This window comes from Rhinatrema bivittatum, chromosome 16 (assembly GCF_901001135.1).
Source record: "Rhinatrema bivittatum chromosome 16, aRhiBiv1.1, whole genome shotgun sequence".
NCBI classification, from domain to species: Eukaryota; Metazoa; Chordata; class Amphibia; order Gymnophiona; family Rhinatrematidae; genus Rhinatrema; species Rhinatrema bivittatum.
In genome coordinates this window covers 23,783,646-23,809,353 of record NC_042630.1, presented here as the reverse complement: position 1 = coordinate 23,809,353, position 25,708 = coordinate 23,783,646, and the positions used below count along the sequence as shown (strand labels likewise).

At 46.5% G+C, this 25,708-nt stretch overlaps 1 protein-coding gene and 1 pseudogene across 4 annotated transcripts in view; both read right to left on the bottom strand.

The window, feature by feature from the left end:
* The window catches only part of CAMTA2 (calmodulin binding transcription activator 2), a 119,351-nt gene that overhangs the window by 44,820 nt on the left and 48,823 nt on the right, over positions 1–25,708 (bottom strand). For 3 of the 4 annotated variants that reach the window (XM_029579351.1, XM_029579349.1, XM_029579352.1), the window contains 4 exons: positions 24,266–24,400; positions 7,279–7,406; positions 938–1,119; positions 156–234 (listed from right to left, as the gene is read on the bottom strand). In XM_029579351.1, coding sequence (XP_029435211.1) covers positions 156–234; positions 938–1,119; positions 7,279–7,406; positions 24,266–24,400 — 524 coding nt within the window. The remainder of the gene's footprint in view (positions 1–155; positions 235–937; positions 1,120–7,278; positions 7,407–24,265; positions 24,401–25,708) is intronic. The other variant, XM_029579350.1, reaches the window with a different exon arrangement.
* Positions 8,868–8,956, bottom strand: LOC115078933 (annotated as a pseudogene).

Here is a 25,708-nt window from a genome sequence, read left to right as displayed (position 1 = left end):
CTCAACTGCGGGTAAAACCGTACGCTCGGCTGGACGCACCTTATTGCATTGGCCTATGTCTCTGCAAAGAGAGCTCTGTGAGGGGCGGGTGAAGAGGGTGTCAGCAAGCAACTGTGCCGAAAGGCGGGGTGTCTCCGAGGGGAGAGGCCACTTACCAGCGGAGTGCAGGAGAAGTGATCGACATTCAGGGGATCCACCTCCAGCTCTAGGTTCAGGCTCTGGGCATTCACTGTCCTGAGAAAAGAAGAGAGCAATGAAAGACTTCAGGGAAAGGACAAGAGACCACCCTGAGGAAAGCAAGACCTTGGGAAAGAAGTCTTGCAGAGACTGCATGCGGTGAGGAGGGTGAAGAGGAGGAGAAGAGACCACGAGAGCAATGGGGGTGAGGAGGCCACAGGAAGTAATGGAATGAGAAATTGCAGCGGCAGGGATGGAGAAGACTAATGCAGACTTGATGGGCCACCTAATATGTTGTTATAACTGCTGGTACACCGAGGAGGGAGGAGACTCCATGGGGCAACCCAAGCTGACCCAACCTTGCCCACAGTCTGTGCAAACCAATCCCCAGCCATCGCAGTACGGCAAGCTGAGGCTCCAACGCTTTCACACTTGCGCCAGACACAATAAAACGAAAAAAAAAAAAAAAAAATCAGATAAATGGAAATGAAAAAAAAATAATTTGAGTATGACAATCCTTTCCTGTGAAATATGTTTCTTGGCAATAAACTAACTTGAAACAAATACCTTACTAGTCCTGAAAAATCTGCCTTTCTAATCATTCACTTTGCTACTTGGCTGTTTTGCCTGCTTTCAATTTTGGCTTGTTACACAACGCTCCTTTGCTATTCACGCAAATGTTTCGATTCCACTGAGCCCTGGGGGCACCCACAAGGCCGGGGACATCTCACGGCGCCCCGCTTCCCCCCAGCTTGGGCACCTCCACTTGATGAGGGTCTCCACCAGCTTGGCGTAACCCTGGGCGGCGGCAAGGTGCAGCAGCGTCATCCCGCGGAAGCCGATGTCGTGGACGAGGCGTTCCGAGCGCAGCCAGCAAGGGCGAGACATCATCTTCTCGCACACGGCCACGATGCGGGCCTCAAACGAGTCTCCCGACGCCTGCTGAAAACAAAACACATCAGAAAGAAAAAGTCGGATAATGCGGAGTTCTTGCAAAGAGATACACCCTCAAGGGGTCGTTTCAGAAAATGCTTAGCGCTTCACTTAGGCACCTAAACATAGATGAATTTTCAGCCAAACTTAGGTGCCAAAAATGAGGCCTGCAAGTCATCCACCTAGATTTCTAGATTTAGATGCCTATCTCTTCCCCCCCCCCCTCCGCCCCTGTAGCCCAATCTTTAAGGACCTAAACTTAAGCACTCAATGTTAGTCAATTTTCAAAAGTCAATTTAGGCATCTAACTCCCTAACTTAGGCTCCTAAACCTTTTCAAAACACTGGATGCTCTGTTGACGTTCTGAGTAGGCAGGCATGCCATGAGCTCCAGAAATCCAGCTCCCCTCGGCAGTAGACCCCCCCCCCCCCCGCACAAAAAGGCAGCGTGTGGTCTGCAAGCGCCCTGAGCCCCTGCTTTTTCCCCCAGCCTTAAGCCAGGCTGGAACCAGCTAAGGAGGATGCTCCAGAAGCCTAGGAGAGGGGGTCAGGGAGTAGGACATGAGAGGTCAATGTTATTGTGAGGAGCAATTAAGAGTTTTTCCAATGACGCACCAGGAAACTTCAGATAATCAAAAAAAAGCAGCATCACCACCGCCCCCTCCATTCCATTTACGCATGTCACATCACGGAAAGTATCTGCTCTGCGCGCCCCCTTGGCAGAAGAATTAAAGTTCTCTTAATTCCACTTTGCAAAATCCTCAGACTAATCTGCTCCCCCCCCCAGCTTTTCCAGATATAGCAGGCTGAGATAAAAGAAGACTCCCTGGCTGTGATACACGAGAGGAATGGGAGGGCAGGGTGGCGTGCTATTATTATCCGGCAGGCTGGGCCGGCTTATGCCACATGATTCTTCGGCTAGTTGCCCAATTCAGAAACAGCAAGGCAGGTAGACGTCAGAGCAGGAGCCCAAGTTCCTATCACAAACAAACAGCCCTGGGGGCTCCCCTCTGAAACAACCCCATACCTTGCAGGCTCCCAGTTCAAATCTAGCCTTTAGTCATTCACCATATGCACAGCCCCCTGGTTTCTTGCAGGGCTAGAAAATTCTGTAGCATAAATGTGATTATTGAACAGGCAAGAAAGCATATATTTATTGAAAGAAGATGTAAAAATGTTATCCTTCTGAAATAAAGTATCTCTAACCTGCTGTGTACACCTGAATCATTTCTTTTTTATTGCTTTTACAATAAGATATCAGTAATAAACATCTTAATGATATCCGTCAAGAAAATGAGCAATAACAAATCTTATTACAAGAAATTCTCAAGAAAAGAATAATTATATGCCTCGTACGCAAACAGGTAGCGAAGGGGGACATTCTTATAAAGAGCAATAAACCATGAAATACATAATAAGGACTATGAAAGAGAGTAAACGTATTCCCCAATATTACTTTGCCTAAACATTCAGAGCTACTAGGTGTGCGAGCCTAGAAGGACCCGAAGTTGCGACGGTTCAAAAAAAAAAAAAAAGATATTTAACATCTCCCAACTTGATTTTACATTTGCATGGATATTGCAACATAAAATTAGCCCCCTTTAGATATAACCTCGTCTCGCATTTTCTCATAAGTTGTGTTTGCCTCGTCACATCGGGATAGATCCACAGTTTCTGTCCGTAGAACAATGATTCACGATTACGAAAGAAGAATCTTAAGATGGTGTTTCGATCAGAAAAAAAATGCGAATGTAACCAATAAAGTTCCACGTTTATTAACGACCATCTCATGCGACTGCTCCAATGTTTGAGTCGGATTTAATGAGGCTTCTTCTGAAATATTATTCGGTGTCAAACCCTCCGACTTGGGTAAGTATTACATTTTTGTAATCACCGGCATGGTGGGTTCAGGCAATTTCAAAACCCGCGACAGGTAACTTTTAAACAACTCGATAACAGGCAAAGATTTAATAAAAGGAAAATTCACCACACGGAGATTACAACGCCTCAAATTATTTTCAATATTTTCCCACCTTTTCTCAGTTATTAAATCTGATTGAACCTTATTAGATTGTATTTCTCCAAACTCAGGAAGCTTTGATTCTAAAGCATTTAACTTAGTCCCGCACTGAGAGAGAGGATTCTCATTAGTTGAAACTTTTATATTTGTTTCCACAAACACTTTTGTAAGGTTGAGAATCGACGTTTCCAATGATTTTATTGCCTGCCAGAGAACTTCTAAAGTTATGACTGAGGGTTTGATCATTTCCAAGTTGGGGAGAACTGCCTTCCAGTCTGCACCACCTCTAACTTCTTATTCCGCCCTCGAGCAGTACTTTCGGGGTCGAAGATCTACTCACAGGATGAGTAGTGGGCCGCTCCACGACCTCTCCAAGCGGGCTCACTCCTCCTGCTGCCTTCCAGGTTAGGCCCCCCCACCTCCCGTTGGCCCCCCCCATTTACTACTGCTTGGTGATTCTCCTCCCTGAGCAGATGGAGTCCAAACTCATTTCCAGGAGGAGAAGGCATTTTAGGCGCCCCTGGCGTTAACGATATCTCCTCGATCTGCGGAGACGGCGTTTGCCCCACATCATCTCCGCCAGAGATCTCATCCGGGGGCCGAATTGGGGTAGGTGAGAAAAAGCCCTCTATCCGCGTCTGCTGGCCCCCCCCCCCCCTCTCCGCAGCTTGGCCTTGCGCTTCGTATGTGGCATCTTGAAGAACCAGGAAATAGAAAGTAAGGCAGAGGAGCTCTTCTCAGTGTTCCTCACCGTCAGCCATCTTGGCTTCTCCCCTCAGATATCCCACCCGAATCAGTTCTGCTTATCCTGGGCATTTGTGCTCTCATGGTTTCTGATTTCTAAAGCACGTTGCTTTCCATTTCCTTTCTTCCACTCTTAGCCGCGCCACTACAGCCAGTTTTCTCCCTCTCTCCCTCCACTCTCCCAGATTCTCCTCTCTCTGGCTCATGCCCCCTGCAGTGTCCCATTCTCCATCTCCATTTAATCCCCTCCCCACAGCAGCCGCCTCAGGGCTCAGCGAAGTCCAGGACACGCGGTGCCACGGGAGGCTCTCTTCTTGCTGTCTACAGCAGAACAGGTAACCCTTCATGCTGGGTAAAGTGTGCAGCAGCCCTACAGAGGAAGCCAGGGCACAGGGCAGCCTGGCAGGGGGAGGAGGCTATCAGCGGGGGCTGCGAGGCATTTGCGACGTGGCTCTTTTAGACCAGAAAAGTGACATTTCTTAGACTGAGTCCTGTTACAGTGCAATCCATATCCATTCCCCAAGCCTTTCACCAGCAAGTCACTCTTCAGCGAGAGACACATTGCTGAGTTATTCACCAGCGAGCTCCATTTCTGAGGTCTTCTACATCAAGATCCATAATATTCAATTTATCTGCATGGAACTGGGCCTCTGTGCTATTCACAGCAAGATCCATCCCACCTTCCAACAAGGTGCTTACTAGCAAGATCCATTGGGCCAAGGTATTCCTCGACAAGAGTTAGTGGCCAATAAGATCTTCTACAGCAAGAATCATTAATGTCTAGTCATTCTATGGACAGAGCTATGGCCCTGTGCTGTTCACCAGCAAGATCCTCTGCTCTGCGTCACCAGTAAGATCCACTGGGCGCATTTTTTTGATGAGAGATGTTTACCAGCAAGTTACATTATGCTGGGTGGTTCCTTAAAAAAAAAAAAAAAAAAAGTGAAACATTTAATGCTAATTAATTTCTCTTGATAAACTGAATTCCCTACTGACCTCAAAAATCAATTCTTATCAAATCTGATCTCCCTGCCATGCAGAAAAACACCAGGAACTAATCCATCTGCAAGTCTTATGCAGTATAAAGTAAAAGCAATACATACAGGCCAACCTCAGTATCTGGCTAATTTAATAAGTTGCTGTGTCCCAGATAGGTTGCTGCCCTTTTGCCTTCACCTGTGAAATTTCGGTTTGAGGCAAGAAGCAGTTTGTCTTTAGTTATCAGGCTCCGATTCTGTTGATTTATGCTCTGAATATAAACTTGCAAGATTTCTAAGGGCCTAATGACTTACCCATTTTGCCATGCCTTTTCAAACTGACTTTTCAGGGAATTGGGGTATATGGTGTTGATCTTTCAATGGCGGAGTTAAAACTTTTAGTTTACTTTTTAGAGGTTTGTGTGTTTTATTATTTGTTATTTTTGTATTAACTGCTATGATGTATACTTAAAGGCGGTAGATCAAATAAAGTAACTAAGCCTAGCAGTGTTTTCGGGAGAGGCGGAAGGCCTCTCCACCGGAAGCAGAGACCATAACTGGGCCCCAAGAGGAAACCATCGTCCTTCCAGTAATTCCTTAATGGTGTATCTGATATAGCCACCTCTCAACCAGGCCTGACGGACTGCAGCCTGCCTCCCCTACAGCATGAATTTTGGTAAAGGCTTACTACGTCCATCACACGCCACTTTAAAACAGGTTTCCTATCCCTAGCATCGTTTTCAGCCTCCACGCTCTACTGCAGTCTCACATTTTTTGGATCTGCAGTGTCCAGGATTTGAATCAGAAACTCCAGCCCTATTCTTGAACGTTTCCTGGGAGCTGTGCGGGAGCTTTGGAAAGTTTCCTAGGACGGGGACCCCCCCCCCCCCCAATAGAAGAATAGGGTCCACTCCTTTCCCATACCCTAGGCCTTTGGAGAGGTTATTTTTCTGGGTGCCAGGAAAGAATGCGGCAGATGCCCGAGAGAACGAGCGGTCTGCATTCCCGTGGCCTCTCCACACCTAGGAACCGACAGCTGCTGGAATATGCATTCCTCCAGCCCTAGGCTTTCAAGAGCTTTCTTTCCACACAGTTATTTTAAAGCCTCCCAATAATTTTCCAAACCTTCAGAGGCTTAAAATGTCTCGCTGGCCTGGGCGTACCAATAATAGTGCTGAGATCATCTTGCCCTCCCCAGGCACCTCTATGCCTTTATAGAAGAAATAGTGCAGAGATTAAACGCCTGGGGAGGGGCCCTGTGCGCAAGGCTGCCAAACCAGAACTGGGAGTTTGGGCTTTTGAAATTTAACTCCCTGTGGCCCCTGTGGGATGTAAAAGGACTAATCCTGCTAGTAAGATTCAACCTTACCAACAGCCCCTACTAGAACCCCGGAAGGGCACCCAGCTTGCCAAACTCTGAGAGGTCAATATTCAGTAAAGCTGCTGAGAGGCAAAGGTGTCCACTTAAAGCTCCCCGGATAACTTTAGCTGAACATTCAGCGGAACTTATAGTATTTAAATGTATTTGGCTCAAGTTACCTGGATAGCTATCTGGTTAACTATGCCACTTTACCAGCTTACTGAATACTGGTAAATAGCAAACAAACAAAGCGGCAGAGCAGCACAGCTCTCTCCACCCCCAGCCCCAATCCCACCCCTCTCCCCTAACAAACTATTTGCAAACATCCTTACCCCTCTCCCACCCACCCCCCACTCCGAGAACCCTCCAAAGCTTCCCCAATGTACAGAGGGAGGAGAGGAGTCTTTCACTTCCTCCAGACCCTTATGCCTTCATTTCTTCCCTGATTGGCCCTTCACTGAGGGCTTAAAGGCCAATCCCCAATCAGAACTGTCAGAACTTTAGCACTTCCTGTGGGAGGAGGTCAAAGATTCTCTGCCTCCTGCTCTACAACAGGAAGCCCTGTCGGGTAGGGATTTTCACAAATAAGTTAGGGGAAGGTTTTTATGTTTTTTTTTAAATCTGGCTCTATGCCAAACACAGCAGGTTAGGTTTAAGGTTCTCCAGTTAAGTGTACCGTGCTAACTTTAGATCTGCTCTGCATCACAACCAGGCTTACCGTGACTTCAAGGAAGCACCGACGATCGGCGCTTCCCAGAGAAGCGCAAGCCACACCCCTGGACTGCCTCCTTGCAAGCCTCTTCCCGTCTGGGTTTTAGCCGGGTAAGGACTTGTATGGCTAAAACTTACCTGCTGAGAAAGTCAAGTTTGTCTAGCTCATTACGGAGCGACAACCTCTGTGCGCACAATATTTCTTATGCTGTAAGACAAAGAGCAAGTTGCCCCTTTGCTATGTGAGTACGCAAGTAATTCTGGTGCATAAAGAAGCAGTTATGGTGGAAAGGATGAGGGTCGCTGATCCTCCTTAGCAGAAAGGCCAGAGCTGGAAGGTGGTCTGAGGCCGCTCACCTGGATATGGAGGCTGTCTCCGGCTCCTCCCTGCTGCTGCTGCTGCTGCTGGCTCAGGGCCGTCATCTCGGCCACTCTCTTCTCCATCTGCTCCAAGCGCTCCAGGATAGACATCCTGAACTGATTGTCTAAGAAAGGAAGACAGAGTGAAGAGAGCAAACCAAGACCTCGCCGTTGTGGTTTAGTGGTGTGAACAAAGAAACTCACAGTGCTCTGTTAAAACTATATAAATACACCTCCGCCTCCAGCGGCCCGGCACATGCCGTCCGCGCCGTAGAAATGTAACACCGCCTCTTATGACCCTATGCCTGCCGTCGGCCCTGTCAAAATACACCATCACTTTGTATGGACCCCGCACACTCCGTCAGTCCTGTATAAATAAACCACCACCTCGTATGGCCCCGCGCCTGCCATCACTGCTGTCAAAACATACCGCCACCTCATACAGCCGAGGGCATCCCGTCAGAGCTGTAGAAATATATCACCAACTCATACAGCCTGTGTATGCCACAGATATATTACATCACCTCCAACAACCCTGTGCATGCTATCATGCCACATAAACATACCAGTGCTTCACATGGCCCCTGTTTGCACTATATAAACATGACGATTCTTACAGCCCTGTGCACATCAACACCACTGTATAATTATAACACCTAGCATGGTCCCAAGCACCCCGTCATCACTATATGAATATGACGACGACTCTTACAGCCCCACGCACCGTCAGGCCTGCTGCTTGCACCCCGACTGATTCCAGCTGGAAACCTGAATTAGCTCAGGTGGCAGTCTACATGCAGACATTTATTATACCAGTCTCACAGACCGATGCAATAAAATGCGCGCGAAAACGTGCGTTCAAACCGGATGCACGTTCTTTTGAATGTGCGCACAATCGCCTCTCCTAGGCACTCGATGCAATAGGCAAATGAGCTGTCATGCTAACGCGCCAGGCATAAGTTGGGCATGCCTAACGCGTCCATGGCATCGGGCGTCCGGGAGATGTGGCTGTGCGTGGGTTAGGAAAACAAATGTTTAATCAACGAGCGTCTGTTTTCCTAACCCACGCACAGCCACGGGTTAAGAAAACGGACACTCGGAAATTGAACATCCGTTTCCCTAACCTGACCACCGTCAAGACTTGTTTTTCATGCTGCTTCCTGTGGTTCCTCCTGCTTAGTATTGGGACAGTATTTTGGACTTTTTTTGGCTTTATGGGACATTTTTCAAATGGCTCGGCACGCGTAAAGTCTTAACGCAAGCCTTGGGCCTGGCATTAAGCTTTCCATGTTAAAACATGTCTGTCGAGCACACGGTGATTTTTTGCATTAGAGAGGAAACATGTGGTGACTGCTATTAGCTATGCGCTGGTTTGGACACGTGTTTTGGACGCGCTGATCCCCTGATAGCATCGGGTGTTAGCCTAGCGCGTCCAAGCGCTCGTTAACCTGTGCGCTAGGCTCAGCGCATGATATAGCATCGGCCTGTCACTAATTATTGTGCTAGGACGATTTTATGTTTATTGTTGCTTATTTTTTGTCTGTTCTAATCTTATCTCTGCTTATTTTCATATCTCATCTTTGTCTGTGGGCTATTTATCATCATTTGTACCAATATTTTAATGTATAGTACAAATATACTACACTTGATCTTAGCCAAAAGGCCGAGAAGCGATATAACAATGTCTCGTATGGCTCCACACACCGTTGTCAGTGTTGTATACATAAAACGCCGTTTCATACGGCCCCACGCAGCCCATCAGCGTCATATAACTATAACAATGCCTCATGCAGCACCTCGTCAGCGCCATTTAAAACATAACACCCTGTATGGCCCCGTGTCTCATCAGTGCTATATACGTATAACAATGCCTCATGCAGCACCTTGTCAGCACTGTTTAAATTTAACACCTCGTATGGCCCGGCACTCCATCATGCCATGTACATATAACATCTTGTATGGCACCGCGTTCGCTGTCAGCACCAAATCAATTTAACAACGCCTCCTACAGCCCCCCCACCACCCACACACCCTCAGCTATGTTTAAATGTAATACCACCTCATGGTCCTATCAGCACTGAATACATATAACAAAGCCTCATGCAGCTCCTTGCATACTCTCAAAGCTGTATAAATATAAGAATGTCTCATATCGCCCAACTCATGTAGTCAGCACTCTCTAAATATATTAAAACCTTGAATAGCGCTGTCAGCACTGCAAAAACATAACACTTTGCACAGGTTCGTGCATACCAGCAGTGCCATACAAAAGCAACAATGCCTCACATAGCCCTATATATGCCATCTGCATTGCATAAATATAACCAGCATGGCCCCCGTGCACACTTTCAATGCTGCATAAATATAATAACCTCTTGCAGACAGAAAGCACAAAGGTCCCCGCACTCTTGGAGTGACTATCACACAAAGAAAGACACACACACGCACACACACACACAGAGGCAGTGTCGGTCCCACATGGCTGTAGGCGCCGGCCCCTCCTCCCTGCACTGTACCTTCCATTGTAGCCCTGCAGGGTCCCACATCCACGGAGCGCGGAGGACGGCTCGCTCTCCCTCGCGCTGCTGGAGAGACAGGCATCCCAGGCCAGCCTCACAGCGCTGAAGTGGCTGCTCCGGGTCTGCCCTTAGATAATGAGGGCACCTCCCGGCTCGGGTTTCACAGGGCTTCCAAGACAACTCTGCCTGTCCCCACCCTTTCACCTCCCCCTCCAGCCCCCAAAGCTGGTATTGTAGAAAAATGAACACAGGGGGCACAGAAGCAGGGAAGCCTCCCACGGCAGGGCCTGCATTAGGACAAACTCAAGAAGGCCTTCTACCCCCCCCCCCCTCGCGGCTTTTTGCTACGGGACTAAAATAGCCACAAGTGGCAGTGGGACAGAAGCCATGTCACCCAGCCCCATTTCATCTCTCCTTTGCACCACTTCCTCGCTTTCTCTCCTCAGCCCTAGCACCCAGGAAAGCCGAGGCCAGCTCTCTCCCATCCTTCTCAGCTCCGACCCCCCCCAGGCCAGCTGAGGTCAGCTTCCCACTTTCTCTCTCCTGCTCTTTTTTTTTTCTCCTCGCCCAGGGTCAGGACTCTCAGTCCCTCCTGATCCCCGTCACCCAGCACCCTGAGCTCGGCTTTCCTCAGCCCTGTCACCCAGAGGAGCTGGAGCCAGCTCTCCTCCATCCTTCCTCAGCCTGGTCACCCAGGCAAGCTCCCTTCCATCCTTCCTCAGCCTGGCTACCCAGCTTCCATTCATCCCCTGCACATTCTCCTTCCTCTCATCCACACACTCTCTCTCTCACGTTCTTTTTGCCTCTCTCAGTTCCAAGATTCTGTTAGTGCACGGCACCCGTCTCCGGTCTCAGCACATCTCTGGCTTCCTGGCAGGACGCATGCTACTCCCTCTTTTTCCAGACAGTTTTTCTCGCTCAGTTTCCTTTCCCGATCATCTTTTACCACCACACTCACCCCTCCACTCTCTCCAAAACACCCCGGCTCTCATATTCTCTCTCTGCTCCTCGCACCCCCCACCCTCGATCACCGACCCCCCAAGCTCTGCTCCACAATCAGTCTTCCAATGAGCCTGCAGCCAAACATAAGGAAAGGACTGCAGACAGTCAGGTGGGGAGAAATCCTATCACCAACCACAGACAAAGTAGGAGGAAATTACCATTACTGCTGACAGTCAGTAAGGTGGAAAACACGGTTACTGCTGAGAGGAGTGGAAACAGACTGTAATCACAGATGGAAGGGGGAATAATATTACTGCTGAAAGGAATGGAAGGAAGGGAAAATATTGTTACTGCTGACAGAAGGGGAAGCTACTGTTACTACCACCACGGACCATCAAGAGGGCACATGTGGGAGGGAGTATAGTTACTGCTGACAAGAGTCGGGGGATATACTGACGGCAAAGAGAGGATATTGTTACTGCTAGCCAACTGGGGGCTAGGGGTAGATACGGACAAGGAAGGCGAGAGCCTTAACACTGACAGATAGAAGGGATGGGGGAGATACGAATCACTGACAGATGGAAGAGGTGGAGGGTACTGACAGAGGGGGAAAGGTGTGTGTGTGTGGGGGGGAAATACTCTAATCACTGAGAGAGAAGGAGAGGAAGTGAGTATCAATAAGCCTGGTACCTTGATGCGGCTCCAGCATTGCTCTCCGCTTCAGCGGCGAGGGAACTGGATTCAAACAGCAACCAACCCACGGCCCTGACTTTTACGGTCTGGGAAACTGATAAGCATGGGCGTAATGGGGGATTGGATTCAGACGGCCTGGCTGTTACAGTCTGAGAAACCGATAAGCATGGGGGTGGCCTGTGTGGCACGGCAGATACTACCTTAAGCTTGCTGGGCGGACTGGGTGGACCATTTGGTCCTTTTCTGCCGTCATTTCCATGTTTCTATGTACTGTTGCCACTGACAGAGAGGGGGGAGAGATACTGTTGTTGCTGTGTTCAGGGTCCAAACCGAGAGAGACTAGCATACTTGTGACTGACAGGGCGCTTACCTTAATACTACTCTCTCTCATTTACAAAACATCTCGGCACCAGGTAAAAGTAATAATGGATTTGGCTTATAGGAATAATTAGACAAAAGGAAATTGCTGCAAATATTGTAGTAAAATGGGCAGACTGGCCACACATTTTACTTACAGAATACAGAGTGCATTTGCATGTGATGAGCGCTATTAGTCTTCAGGGGGGGTTGGTCGCGCGTTTTCGAGGCGCTAAACCCCTTACAGTATAAGGCTTAATAAATGCCCCTTGAAAAAAACACGGCCAACCCCCTGTAAAACAGTGTGCACGGCCGAGCGCACTGTACAGAACCGGCCCATTTGTGAGCAGTGTAGCAGGAGAAATCTAACCCTGGCAGACACATTAGGTGGGAATGAGCAAGCTGCTTGAGGCAGGAGGGGATCTTCCTCCGATTTCTTATCAGTTAAGCACATCAGACCCTAAGATTACTCTAACGTGTACCTTTGTGCTTGGGTGCAGTTCTAATCAACCGCACGGGCATATGGGAACTGGCACCTCCCTTCTGCTGTAGACATTAGCTGGGGGCAGTGCAAGCAGAAAGGAGATCAGATGTCTGGGACAGTTCTGGGCAGACCCAGAATCCGTTTTCTAGATGCCTAATGTGTGTGGCTCCGAGTTCATTAATAGTCAGAAATAATCCCATAACATGCTGAAAGCTGGGAGTGTAGCAGACAGACTGTTGGCTAGGTTTCTGTGGATCCTATGGGTACCCCGAAATCAGGGATGAACCCAAAACATTTCAAACTATGTCTCTAAGCTGGTTTATTTAAAAAAATGTGATGATCATATTCCTTAACACTTTAGGAATTTTTTTTTATTTTTTTTTAAGTATTATGTTTTTTGTTACAAGATGTGTGTGTATGATGTATGTGGGGTTAAATGTGTGTGAATGATTAATGGTTATCAATATGAGGTAACTGAATTTTGTTGTTTGGTATGCATTTTTGTTTGTTTTTTTTATTAAAAAGATTATTATAGAACAAGAATGCATTCTCATTTTTGTGTGTCTGCACATAATAATGTCGAGTGTATCTTATAATGGCATGTGAATTGCCACTCTGTATGATTTAGATCTTAATGTGTACTATATGTAAGAAATATTAAAAGTTGAAATAATTTCTATTAAGATTTGTGTTTTGGGAAGGTAGTGATTTCTCTCATTAGATCTGGTCATTTTATTAAAAAAGAGGAAAAATACAGTGAGGCAACAATATGTACAGCAGATAAACAAAATCAAACAGGAAACCTGGCTCTACTTGAGCACTATGTGCACACTGGCAGTTTCCGTGCTGAAAGTAATAGGGTGTCCTGATTTTTTTCCAGACTCTGCAGATTTTTGGGGTACTATACGGAATAAAGAGGGAGGGTTAAAATGTTAGAACTGTTCTGATATTAGCACCCAAGCCTCCCCTGTGATTATACAATACAGACATGTCCAGATGTGCACCTCCGCCATCTGCTGGAGACAGAGGAATACTGCCGGTCTGTAGGTGGCACCATCCTATAAAAGGCGGAATTCTGTTTTGAAAACTGCTCTGTCTCCATCTGCTGGGGGGGGGGGGGGGGGGAGCAAAACCCAGGAGTCTGGACTGATCCGGGTACATACAGGGAAGACAGATGTGTCCAGATGTGCTGGACGCATTTATTCTGTGTCTCTTCCACAGACTTCAGTCTACTATTTAATCAGGGGCCTAAAAACATCACAGAACAGTAGCTGGCCGCTGGGCTGGTAAAAGCAATCCTCTCTCGAAGTGATGAAGTGCGAGCACTAGTGGTCATGGTCTGCGTCTCCCAAGGAATAGGCTCGGGAGTAACAACAGAAAGGGTGGCGGATGCTTGGAATAACTACCACGGGAGCTAACAGAGGGAAAGCACTAACCATGAAGGAAAGCACGGGACTAGCAGAGAGGATCATTATTTGCAGAGCAGTGAGGGGAAAGCCAGTAAGTAAACTGGGCAGATTAGATGGGTCCTTTGCTGTGCTTTTCTAATGGTTAGGAGTGGCATTCAAGGTCTCATGAGGGAAGATATTACATAGCATTTTCAAGGGTTTGGAAATTTGACAGTTGAAAGTTGGCAACCCTAGAAAGGGCCAACAAAAATAGCCCAGGCAGCCTTATACATCGATACACAATATCACACAAATGGAATATAAGTCAATGCAACTACCGCAACTATAAGAAGCTGACTCCGTGATATCATATGGCACCCAGGCTCAATGGGCAGCAGTCACCAGCCCCAATGACTAGAGGGCTTAAGGTGGAAAGAAATTGTAGTATTTACCATTGGCTCAATGCAACAGTCCATGTTCAGAAACATTTTTTAAAGCAAGTTTATACTCGTTGATAATTGCAGGAAAAAAACTTTACTTAGCTTCTTGCGTAACCTCTAGAATGCCCACATGAGGAAATTGAAACAGACGATGACGCCATCTGATGCTCAGAGTTTATCCACAACTGTACCAAACTCTAGCAAATGGCATTTCCACAATGCTGGCGAACCTATGATCACGTGATCGCCTCAGTTCAGTCACAGAGATCTCAGTCACAGAGGACTAAACTGAGGCGATCAAGTGATCTTAGGTTCCCCAGCCATGCAGGGTGTCTGGCATTCCACCACCTCCACTAGGTGGCTGTTCTGTACATCCACCACCCTCCCTGTACAGAAATATTTCCTAAGATTACTCCTAAGTCTACCCCCTTTCAACCTCATTCCATTACCCCTCGGCTCTCGAGTCTCCTCTCCATTGAAAAAGGCTCAGCTCCTGTGCGTGGAAAGCTTTGAGATATTTGAATGTCTCTATCATACCTCCCCTATCTCGCCTTTCCTCTAGGATGTACATGTTTAGATCTTGAAGTCTCTCCCCATATTCTTTAGAACGAAAACCACTGACCATTTCAGTAGCCCCCCCTGGACCGACTCCAGCCTGTTTATATCCTTTTGAAGGTGCGGTCTCCAGAATTGTACACAGTATTCCCAGTGACCTATAGAGGGGCAGTATCACCTCCCTTTTCCTGCTGACCAGTCCTCTCCCTATGCAGCCAAGCATCTTTCTGGCTTTTACCACCACTTTATCCACCTGTCTGGCCACCTTAAGTACATTAGACACAATCATCCCAGATCCCACTCTTCTTTTGTGCTTAGAAGAATTTAATCTCCAATATTGCACCTCTCCCTTGGATTTTTGCATCCTAAATGCATTCCTCTGCATTATATTTTAAGCAGTAAATCTTAGCTGCCAGATCCTAGCCCATTCCTCGAGCTTTACCAGATCCTTCCTCATGTTTACCATGTATGAAAAGGCAACACTTCAAATATTGCACTACACCCTAAAACACCTCCTATTAGGAAAGCAGAACAAACCAGGCTGCTAGAAATCCCTACACAGACACTATATGCTAGCAGAATGCCCTATCTCGGTCACACATGAGGATCATAGACCCTAACCAAATACAGACTAAAGTATAAACAGAAACATGTAGATAGAAACCGAACTGGAAACTGCAACAAGCCGGAGTCTGTATACAGTGCAGCAATGGAAAAACAGCCGTTGTCATTGCTGCCCTGTCTCAGCAGCGGGAGAGATGCCGCTGGCTCCTGCTGCCAGCTGCACGCCGCCCTCCTCCATCCATGTGGCAGGGAAATGCCGCCGTCACTGATCTGCTTCTTCACTGCCCGGAACGCAGACTTTCCTCCCTGCTGAGGGTGTCTTTCCTAGGTGAACATGCGCCTCTGTTTGCAATTTAAAGGGACTGCGTTAGGAAAAGCCCCACAGCCCTTCCTAATGATGTCATGCCTGCAGCCCTATAAAAGGGCTTCTCTGCCAGTCCCTGGTTGCCTTCACAAGGAGCTGCTTGTCCTTGGAGTTCCTACTCCAATTCACTCCTCCAGGCATGCAGGCATCGTGGTCTGCGACCAGTCCATGAGTTGTGTAGAGTGTCTCGTGGCACAGGGCCTGTCTTCATTGCTGGTCAAGTCTCCAGAAGTCCCTTATTTTTAAATGCCGGGTTCAGTCCCTGGTCCTGAGTTCCTAAGTCCTGAATCCTGATCTTTGGAGTTCCTTGCCCAGCTTCCATCCATATCCAAGTCTCAAGTCCAGAGCCTGCTTCACTTTTAGCATGGTCCACGACCAAGCTCTCGGGTTGTGTAGGGCTCAATCTGCACCTGACCCTGAATCTGAACCCGAGTCTTCGTCTATTTTCCAAGTCTTCAGTGCGTCTATGCTCCAAGTCTTCAGTGTCTTTGTCTAAGTTTTTGTCTCCAGAGTCATCTTTTGTCCTTGACCTCCGTCTGTCCTGATGCACAAGCCGTTCCCAAGCAGTGGGTCCCAAAGGGCTTTCGAGTGGCTGGAGGGCTACCCCAGAGACCAGCATTGCATTGCTGGGTCTCACTCCTCTGCATTCAGGTGCAGCAGAGTCTCCAAGTGTTCCAAGTCTCCAAGTGCTGCTAAGCTTCTGTCTAAGCCCATGCCCGGATACGCTCGCCTATCCACGGCACATACCTTGAAGCCTTGCCCTGGGGTTGTGCCATGGCCCAAGGGCTCATGCTCTCCCAACAATCAGGCCCTGAGCCTATTCACAACAATAATATGGATCAGGGAAAGAGATGAGTGGAAGACTAAGTTTAGAATGCACTATGGTTATTTTGAATACCTGGTGATGCCATTTGGACTAAAATACACCTGCTGCTTTTCGTGTTATGCTGGATCAGCGTGTATTCATATATCTGGATGACATCTTGATATTTTTTGAAAAGCCAGCAGAGCATTACCAATGGATCTAACAAATACTGAATCATCTCTAGAAACCATAAATTGTATGCCAAGCTCGAGAAATATGAATTTAACAAGCAACTCATGGAATTCCAGTGACAAATGTCACCTAAAGGAATACAAATGAACCCCAGTAAGGTCAGGATAGTGGCCCATTGGCCTGTCCCAAAAATCATTAAGGAAATATGCTGCTTCCTGGCATTCACAAACTTTTATCAATGTTTCATCCTGCATTTCTCCAAATTGGCATCTCCACTAACAAAGGTTCTTAAGAAGAGGACTCCTTTCAAGTGGATCCATGAGCAGCAATTGGCATCTGAAGAAGGCCTTTACAATCCAGATCCACAGCAGCCACTTATAGTAGAGGTTGACACATCTAGGGCAGTTATTGAGGCTATACTATCTCAAAGAAGGGGATCTAAAGACCTCCTTCATCCGAGTGCCTTCTATTCTCATAAGCTTACAACTGTGGAGAAAAACTATCATGTCTATGGCACCACCTTCTGGAAGGGGCCCATCATCAAGGTCAGGTTTTCACTGACCACAAACATTTAGAATTCCTTAAGACCACGTGCCATATAAATTCTAGGCAAGTCCATGGTCTCTTTTCAATTTCATATTAACATACCGACCAGACTCCATGAAGAGCAAGGCAGATGCTCTCTCCCTAAGAGAAGGAGAACCACCTGCAAAACCAGAAACTCCTGCCACGATCTTCCAACTAGAAAACTTTGCCCTTGGAACCAGGAATCCTGGCCAGATGGAGGCAATATGTGGAAACCTGCAGCTAGATGAGTTCACACAGTTCTGGCTGCAGGAACTAGAAAAGAGAGAAAAGGACATTGTATGGAGCTAGCAGGAAATCATCCTTTTATAGAAAGGATTGACTGTCTGTATCCAAGGGCACTTCACGTCTGCGAAGCTACTCTGACTCTCCGTTGGCAGGTCATCCTGTTGCTCACAAATTCTAGCCTATAATACTGCACTATATACTTTGAGGAAGAAATGCAGCTCTAGTGCCTGTTAGGCAATGCAGCTGGAAAGGGCTGCAGAGGTTTTCAAGATCTGTAACTTCAGGGGACTAACTTCAGTGGCGGCAGGGCAGGGATTAGAGTGTGCTGTGGCTGAAATGTCCCCATCCCCTCATTGCTCTCTTTTCCTGTTGCTTTAGAGTGCCAGCAACAGAGGACATTACTGCTTGAATCTCATACAAAGGGTAGTAGAGAGATCTAAAGTGCTGAAGGCATGAGTAGTCTGCCAGCTCTCGCTAACACCATGATGATTTATCGAGGGGCATTGTTGTCGATCTTGCTCATAAACTTTCCATTCCACGTCAATGGAGGTCCACCTGTCAGAACTGTCTGTCAGAAGAAGCATTAACTCCAGCAGCTGCACTCCCGCTCCTCCCCACAACCAATCCACACACTACTCATTTCCCATTCCCTCCCTCCCCCTACAGTGATTGAGGATTCACTTCCAAGAAACAGAGATTCACAACTGCTGAAGGGAGAGAGAGAGAGAGAAGCAGGGCAATAACCAGAGATACAGGAACTGCGGAGGAGAGAGAGAGAGAGGGGCAGAAGAGCAAAGCAGGAGCATTAACTAGATGCAGAAGATTAAAAGCAGGGATACTTAGATATTCTAACTGCTGAAGGGCAAGAGAGGGGCAGGAAGAGGAAAGCAGAAACAATAAACACACATAGAAACTGCTGATGGGAAACAGGCAGGCAGAAATCAAACCAAAGCCAATAACCAGAGATAAGAAAGGCGTGTTCTGGGAGAGATCCACTACTTCCAGTCATCCTGAGAGGTGCAGCTGGATGCTTGGGTTTGATGATCCCCATTAGCTTGTCCTCTCTCTGAGCTCCGTGCAAGATTTGGGTGGAGTGACGCTGGGAGATTTGGTTTTGTAAATGGTGGGCAGGGTTGAGGCACACATTTTGTCACTCCCCCCCCCCAGAGTGCCAGGAACTGTAGGAAGAAGATGCACCTTGCTTAGCTAGGGGGTAACTGGCCAGTGACGGGAGAGATGAAAAGAAACCTGCATTTCTCATGGAAAATTCTCAATGTGTCTGCAAGTGCTGAAAGGCAGACAGAGGCTCCTCAGATAAACTTACAGATACGTGAGAACCTCAAATCCTTTCATCCAAAGAAACTCCCAAAGGTCTTCAGAAATAGCCAGGCCGCTTTTGGGGTTGAAAGCATGGATACAGATTTTGATGTCAAATCCAAAGACCAAATGAGAAAGGGCGAGAGAAACAAGTGTCGCTGTGCTACAAACTCAGAGGCAGCACCGAGGTCACACAGAGAGAATGGTCATGGTCTGTGCAAACCTACCACATACTACGTGCCTGGATTGGAAAATGCCAGAAGACCACTGAATAGCAAGAGACATCAGATTAATGCTGGCACTGTCTTAGTGCTGATACCGAATTCATTGTTCGAATGTTTTCTAAAGAAAATGTATTAGGAAGTTAGCACCTTGATTTTTGTAATAGGTGAATTGATAAGCGAGGGGTTGGTCTGCGTGTTTTTTTCCAGGATACACTGGGAGTGTGGCAGCATATTAAAGTGTTGCTTGTTTAGGGGAATGTTTAACAAAAATGAGTTTTTGCCTCCGCTCTGGGATAATGTGTTTAGGTTTTCCCATTCACAGGTCAAAGAAGTAGTAGAAACGCTATCCCTCTTTTCATCTGATTCAATTGTGAATGTGGAACAAACGTGGGCGCATGTTTTGTGGGCACGTTGAGGGTTATGTTTCAAGAAGGAACCCCGGTTTGTATGCCGATGACAATGCTTTTCTCACCAAGTAACATATTTTAAATAAATAAATGTGCATTAGATCTGACGCTCTAGATCATTGATCAAGCGAGGGCCACAGCCTTGGTACTTAAAACAAAAGGCTGACGTAGCTTTAGAGGAATTAAAGTCTCAATTTCCCATTGAATCTTTTGGACAGCAATCGAAGGATTTTCAATCAAATATGGCTATTTCAGAGGAAGTTAAGATGAAACCTCGAAAATGTTTCCAATGCAAAGGGGATCATAAACGTGGGATGATTTATTATTGGATGGATCCTGCAATTAGACAAAATAAAAAAAAAACAAAACAAGCTGTTTCGTTTGATGCGTCTTCATCTGATTCTTCAGGGGAAGTGTTTGAAAGATCATTTAGCACGAATCCTCCTTTTTTTTTTTTTTAGGGCCCCGCAAGGATCGGAGAGTCTGTTTTCAAATAGAAGAATGAGTGCGCATGCCAAAGCCAATATAAATGTATATCCCTGAATACGAGAGCGTCTGGTGACTCAACTGCAGTAATTAATTTGTCTTCAAAAGTACTTACAGTAACACAGTTGAGTGTTTTAGAAAAAGGTTTATCCTTGGTGCCTATCAAGGGGTTTGACCATTTTGATGCCGAGTTACATCTTTTCAGATTTGTCCACAAGTTGCAGTTGAGACTATTTTTCCACTGCTGAAAAACTGGCTTTGAAAAATTCCCTGGTTTCTTGACCATCTAAATGGGCTCAGTGGATCCTTAAATTCATACTGTTTATGAGTTGGTACATGGCTGATATTCGGAGGATGGTTCCCCGGCCTTGATTCCATCAAAGTAATCTGACGCATGAACAATGCATTGCTTTTAGGGAATTACAGTGAGATAACTCAGTAGTGATTAAGAGTGAGGACAAAGGAGGGGCTATTGTAGTGATGGAGGCACTGGATTATAAGGGAGAGACTGAATGGCAGCTATCGGATGAAAGCTTTTGCTGTCCTGTGAGCATTGATCCTATCATGACAGTAAAAGAAGAGACTGACAATGATAGGAATCAGGCTTTACAACATTCTTGGATCACTAGTCGTGAATATCGGTTTTTGACGGTAGATTTTCCAGTTATGCCTGTGATTTGTGTGATTCTTAAAGTGCATAAGACTTGTAAATCCTCCTGGTAGACGGATTATATCAATTAAAGGTTCATGATTGGAACGTTGCCCATGTTTGCGGACACATTTTTGAGTCCATTAGTGCCAGAGTTATCTTCGTATGCGAGGGATTCTTTTGATATGGTAAATATCTCACAGAGATGTGAGGATCCATTTGAGAACATGTCCATGTGGTTTCACTGCATACAAATATCCCGCAAAGAGCAGCTCTTGACATCGTTGCACAGTCATTACAGACACAAGACTTCCTTTATTTGTAGGATGGCACAGTATGTGTGAATGGAACATTTTTTCATATTTAATAACATTTTTTACGCAAATAAAGGGAGCGACAACGGGTACTACTTTAGCCTCCTCCCCTTCCCCCGACGTAGCCAATATATATGTGGGCCATTTTGAAGCCAGTTGGTTACCATTGTGTCCTTTTCATACTCACATAAAAATGTAGAAACATTTTATAGATGATATATTCATCTTGTGGACAGGAGAAAAGGAATTATTTTCTGATTTAATGGCATGGTAAAATCAATATGACTTAAATCTACAATTTACCAGCACCATTAGTGCTACAGATCTCTCATATTTAGTTCTTTCTATTAAGATCTATTTAAGGAGCTGTGAATTTTCCATTCGCAGGAAATCGACAGATAGGAACACACTGCTTCAGTATCAAAGTTAAATCTCAAAAAGCTTTTAACCCCTGTTCAATCTTAACCAAAAATGATGATAATAAAGTAGATAGGTGATAGTTTCATATATTAACCGGTCCCGGCACCAACTTGGTTGCCACATTTTTCAGAAATAATCATTAACAAACCACCCACCACCTCGTTGTGTTGCAGATTCACAAAAATATTTTTAAGGAAAAGTTTCTTTAAAATATAAGCTTATGAAATTTGTGACTTAAAAATGTCTTAAATCAAAATATTCATATGCAACTGACACCTCTCTTGTTCGTACAATGAACACAGATCTTTCCATCTTATGCCGGTCAAAAAGGCTAGAACCAACTGCTCAATCTCTTATCTTGCTTCAATATATACTTAACTTTCCAGATCTCCCAGCGCGGCCAGGTTTCGGAACGATGTCCTTCGTCAGGGGGAATTATCCGCACAAGTCGCCATGCATCTCCGGCGGCAGAAGGCTGTTAAATGGCGTGGGCTAGCTGTTTCCAGACACTCGAGATATTGAAACCCCAGCACATGGTTTGACACCACCAATGGAAATTGCCAATGACGTCATCGCACTAACGAAATCCAATCCAACTCTTCATTTAATCCTTTAGGAATCACTGCTTGTGACGTGTAAATCCAGAAATCGAGGCGCTAGCTTCCTAATTTCCTTAAACGTTCTAACAATGAACTCTGTTTCAGAACTAAAACAGTGCCAGCGCTAATCTGAGGTCTCTTGCCACACAATGGGCTTCAGGCATTTTCAAACCAAGCACTTAATATATATATTATCATTTACCACTTCATTGAACTCTACTCTTAAGTTCTTTACTTCAAATAAACTCCCCAAAATCCCCAGAGGTGTAGTGATATGTGAGGGGTTGTGCTGCATGTTTGGGACCATTACCCCAAGAGAACTGTACAGCATGAAAAAGATGATCACATTCCTATTCCAAGAGATAAAAAAACGTTTGACGCAAGAACACCAGAAGAAAAACATAAGAACAGTGTTACTAATAGATGTATGGTACCAAGCAAATATGCTACAAAACGAACGGCAAGAGGGAAGATCCTCAAGTTTCAAATGTTACAATCAGAGACCAAGAAAATGTGGCAAAAATATACAGAAATAGCCTCAGGTTTATTGGGCACCGTTTGAAAAGAAGATATTACATTCTAAGTTCCAGAAGGAAGCTCTCTTTGGTACAATGCAAGTAATTAGAAGGGATCCAACAGTAAAAGAGACTTAAAGTAGTGTTTCTCAACCTTCGTGATACCGGGGATCTGAACTAACATGGAGTGGCTGACTGGAAGAGCAGGGGGAGGGGGAGGAATTCCCTTCTATGGCTTAAGAGCACGGAAGCCCCCTCCATGACTACAGCTCAGGGGGAGGTACATGCGCTGCCCCCTACCTCTCAGCCATTCCTTAATGTTTTAATCACGAGAATTAGGACAAAGGAGCCGTGCTTCTTCTCTCCCTTGCTCTGAGTGCTAATTAAGTCTTCTCATTCTGGTTAACAGTGTGGCCACAAGCTAAAAATGTTTACACTGCTGGCAGAGAGGTAGATGCTACCTCTTTTAAGGGGCCTGGGCTTCCAGCAGCTTTGGTGGCTGCACAGCTAGCAACCCGTTGGATTTTTTTTTTTTGGTTTATTTACAGAGCCATAGAGTGGGGGCAGACCGGGGCTCAGCTGAGCCTAACGTCCGTGTTTAGTCTGCTGGCCCAAACAGCTGTTCGGTGCCAGTGGTACTGAAGAGACGAAGAGTGTTGGCAGCCTGTCCCCGGTCTCTGGAAGCAGCAGCAGCATGCTACAGGGACCGGAACGAAGCCTGGCGTGATCTGACGTTTTAATTTAGGGCAGCAGAGACTCTCACCCGTGGCTGCAAACAACAGGCTGGGAGTCAGCACCTTACGTGGCTACAGTGGGAGTCTGCTTCCCTTTTCAATGACCACCACTCTGCAGATCTGCAAAAAATGCCACCAGGGACTGCTGCTGGTCCACGGACCACTGGTTCAGAAACGCCGACTTAGATCATACCCAACATAGCCTTGCTTAAGAGTGATGTTCATTCCAGTCATGATTTGTGGGAAAAAAAAACAAACCCCATTCAGAGACACTGCCCCTAAGAGTAATTGGCAGTGCTAGGGATTAGCAATGATACACAAAGGTACTCACTCCAGAAGGGTTTAGTATAGTAATCAAATAAAAATCTAGTTTTAGTTATAAAAAGATGGTAGGCCCCTTTAAGAATTCAGAAAGCCTGCGTGTGGATGAAATCCCTGGCATAGGGTGACCTCAGGGAGCTGGGGAGTGGCAGGGAACCCTGGGGCTAGCAGGATCTCAGATAGTCTAGGAGCCACAGGGAACCTCAAGGATAGTGGCACCCCCTGGGAGCCCAGAAGCTGCAGAGGGGTCCTGGGGAAAGTGTGAAGTCAGGGAGGTTGAAAGCTGCAGGCCACTCCAGGGTTAGTGTGATCCCAGACATCCTGGGTGCTGCAGTCCCCTCTGGGAGTCCAGAATCTGCAGAGAATCCTGGGGTCAGTGTTAATTCAGGGAGCTGCAGGTAACTCTCAGGAGAGTACTGACTCAGGGGGCCCAGGAGCTGCGGAGAACCCCCGAGGACACTGCGTTATCTCAGGGAGCCTGGGTGCTAGAGCAAACTCCAGAGGCAGTATCATCTCACAAACCCTAGCGGGGATAGTATGGCCTCAGAGAGCCTGGGGACCGCGGAGAACCCTGAAAAGAATCCTGCTGAGGCAAAGTACTGCCTCGTCTTGCAAAAAATATTATAACCTTCAGAAAAATAAACCTTCAAGAAAAGAGCACATATCAGAAGGAGCATGTCAAAAGTTATGATGACTCTAACAAATATTTAGTTCATTTTACCCAAGAGAAAATGTTGCAATGCTGCCCTCCAAGGGCTGAATCTGGAAGCACTGCCTCTTGCAATTTCTTGAGAGTGATTGAAAAGCTGATTGTGTGGGACACAAAAGACATTCAGGACTTTAACACATACAGTGACCAGAAGTAGCCCAAAGCGCACTTACCATCCAAGGAGAGCCAGTCCAACTGAGTGCTTGGAAGAGACATAAAATTTCGGGCCCGATATTCAAACAGAACTGAACTGGAGATTATCCGGTTGTCCTTAGCCACCTGCAGAGTGACCAGTCCTGACTCGTGAGCTGTGAGAGAGGAGAGCATTAAGGACAGGGGTACTCGGGAGGTAAGAGACATCAAGGTACAGTAAAAGGGGCCAGGGGTAGGTGGAACACTTGGGAGGTGAGAGAGAGCAGGACTCAGGGGTGGGTGAGACGGAGGCATTGAGGGAGACTCCAGAAGAGAAAAAGCACAGGAGAACAGGAAGGCTGGGAGGGGGGGAGAGGAAACTTGGCAGAACAGTAAAGTTGGGGGAGGACTTGAGAGAGTAGGAGATCATTAAGGAGGGGGAGAGAGGACTGGGGAGAAGTGAGAACAGAACGTAAGGATGGAGGGAGGAGGGGTAACTCAGGGGATGTGAGAGAAGATCAGTGAGAAGGGTGCTCAGGAGGTGAGCGAGAGCAGCAGATCGGTAAGGATGGCGAGGAGACAGGAGAAAGAGACCAACCAGCCTATCTAGTCTTCCCATCCACACAATTGCTCAGCTCTACAAATCCTTACCACTCCCTCAGCGATCCCCTGTGCTTGTTCCAGGTGTCTTGCCTCTACAGCTTCCTCTAGGAGGCTATTCCATGTATCTGCCACTTCCTTAAAAATACTCCCACCCTCTTTTCCCTTCATCCCAGGACCCCTCTTTCCAGAGTCTCCTTGCTGTTTAAAGAGACCCACCTCCTTTGCACTGATACCTCAGAGGTCTGATAGAGATATTTAAACATGTCCCTTCTCTCGCCTTTCCTGTAGGGTATGCATGGTTAGATCTTTAAGTTTGTCCCATATACTTTACAGCAAAGGTTTAGTAGCCACCCTCTGAACCAACTCTATCCTATTTAAATTCTTTTGAAGGTGCGGTCTCCAGATTGGTACACAGTATTCCAAATGAGGTCTCACCGGGGACTTATACAGGGACTACCACTCTTTCTATGCACCCAAGCATCTTTCTGGCTTTTGCCCTTATCTACCTTTTAGGCCACCTTGGGATCATCAAATACGATCACCCCCAGATTCCGCTTGTTTTGTGCACAGACTTGGTTTTTTGAAGATCAAAATGTATAACCATTCTTACACGTCTTCCTGGCTATCTATCCTATTGCAAATTTTGGTATCACCCACAAACATGTAAACCCTTCCCGACTGACCTTCCACAAAATAACTTAAGAAAATGTTGAAAAGAACCGATCCAAGGACTGACTAAGGAGGCTTGAGAGAGCAGAAGCAGTAAGGATGGGAGGGAGTAACTCGGGAGGTGTAAAAGAACAAGAGATCAGCAATGAGTACTGTAAGCAGAAGCTGCATCTGATGGTGGGTAAGCAGAACTACTGAGAACGAGTGCTTAA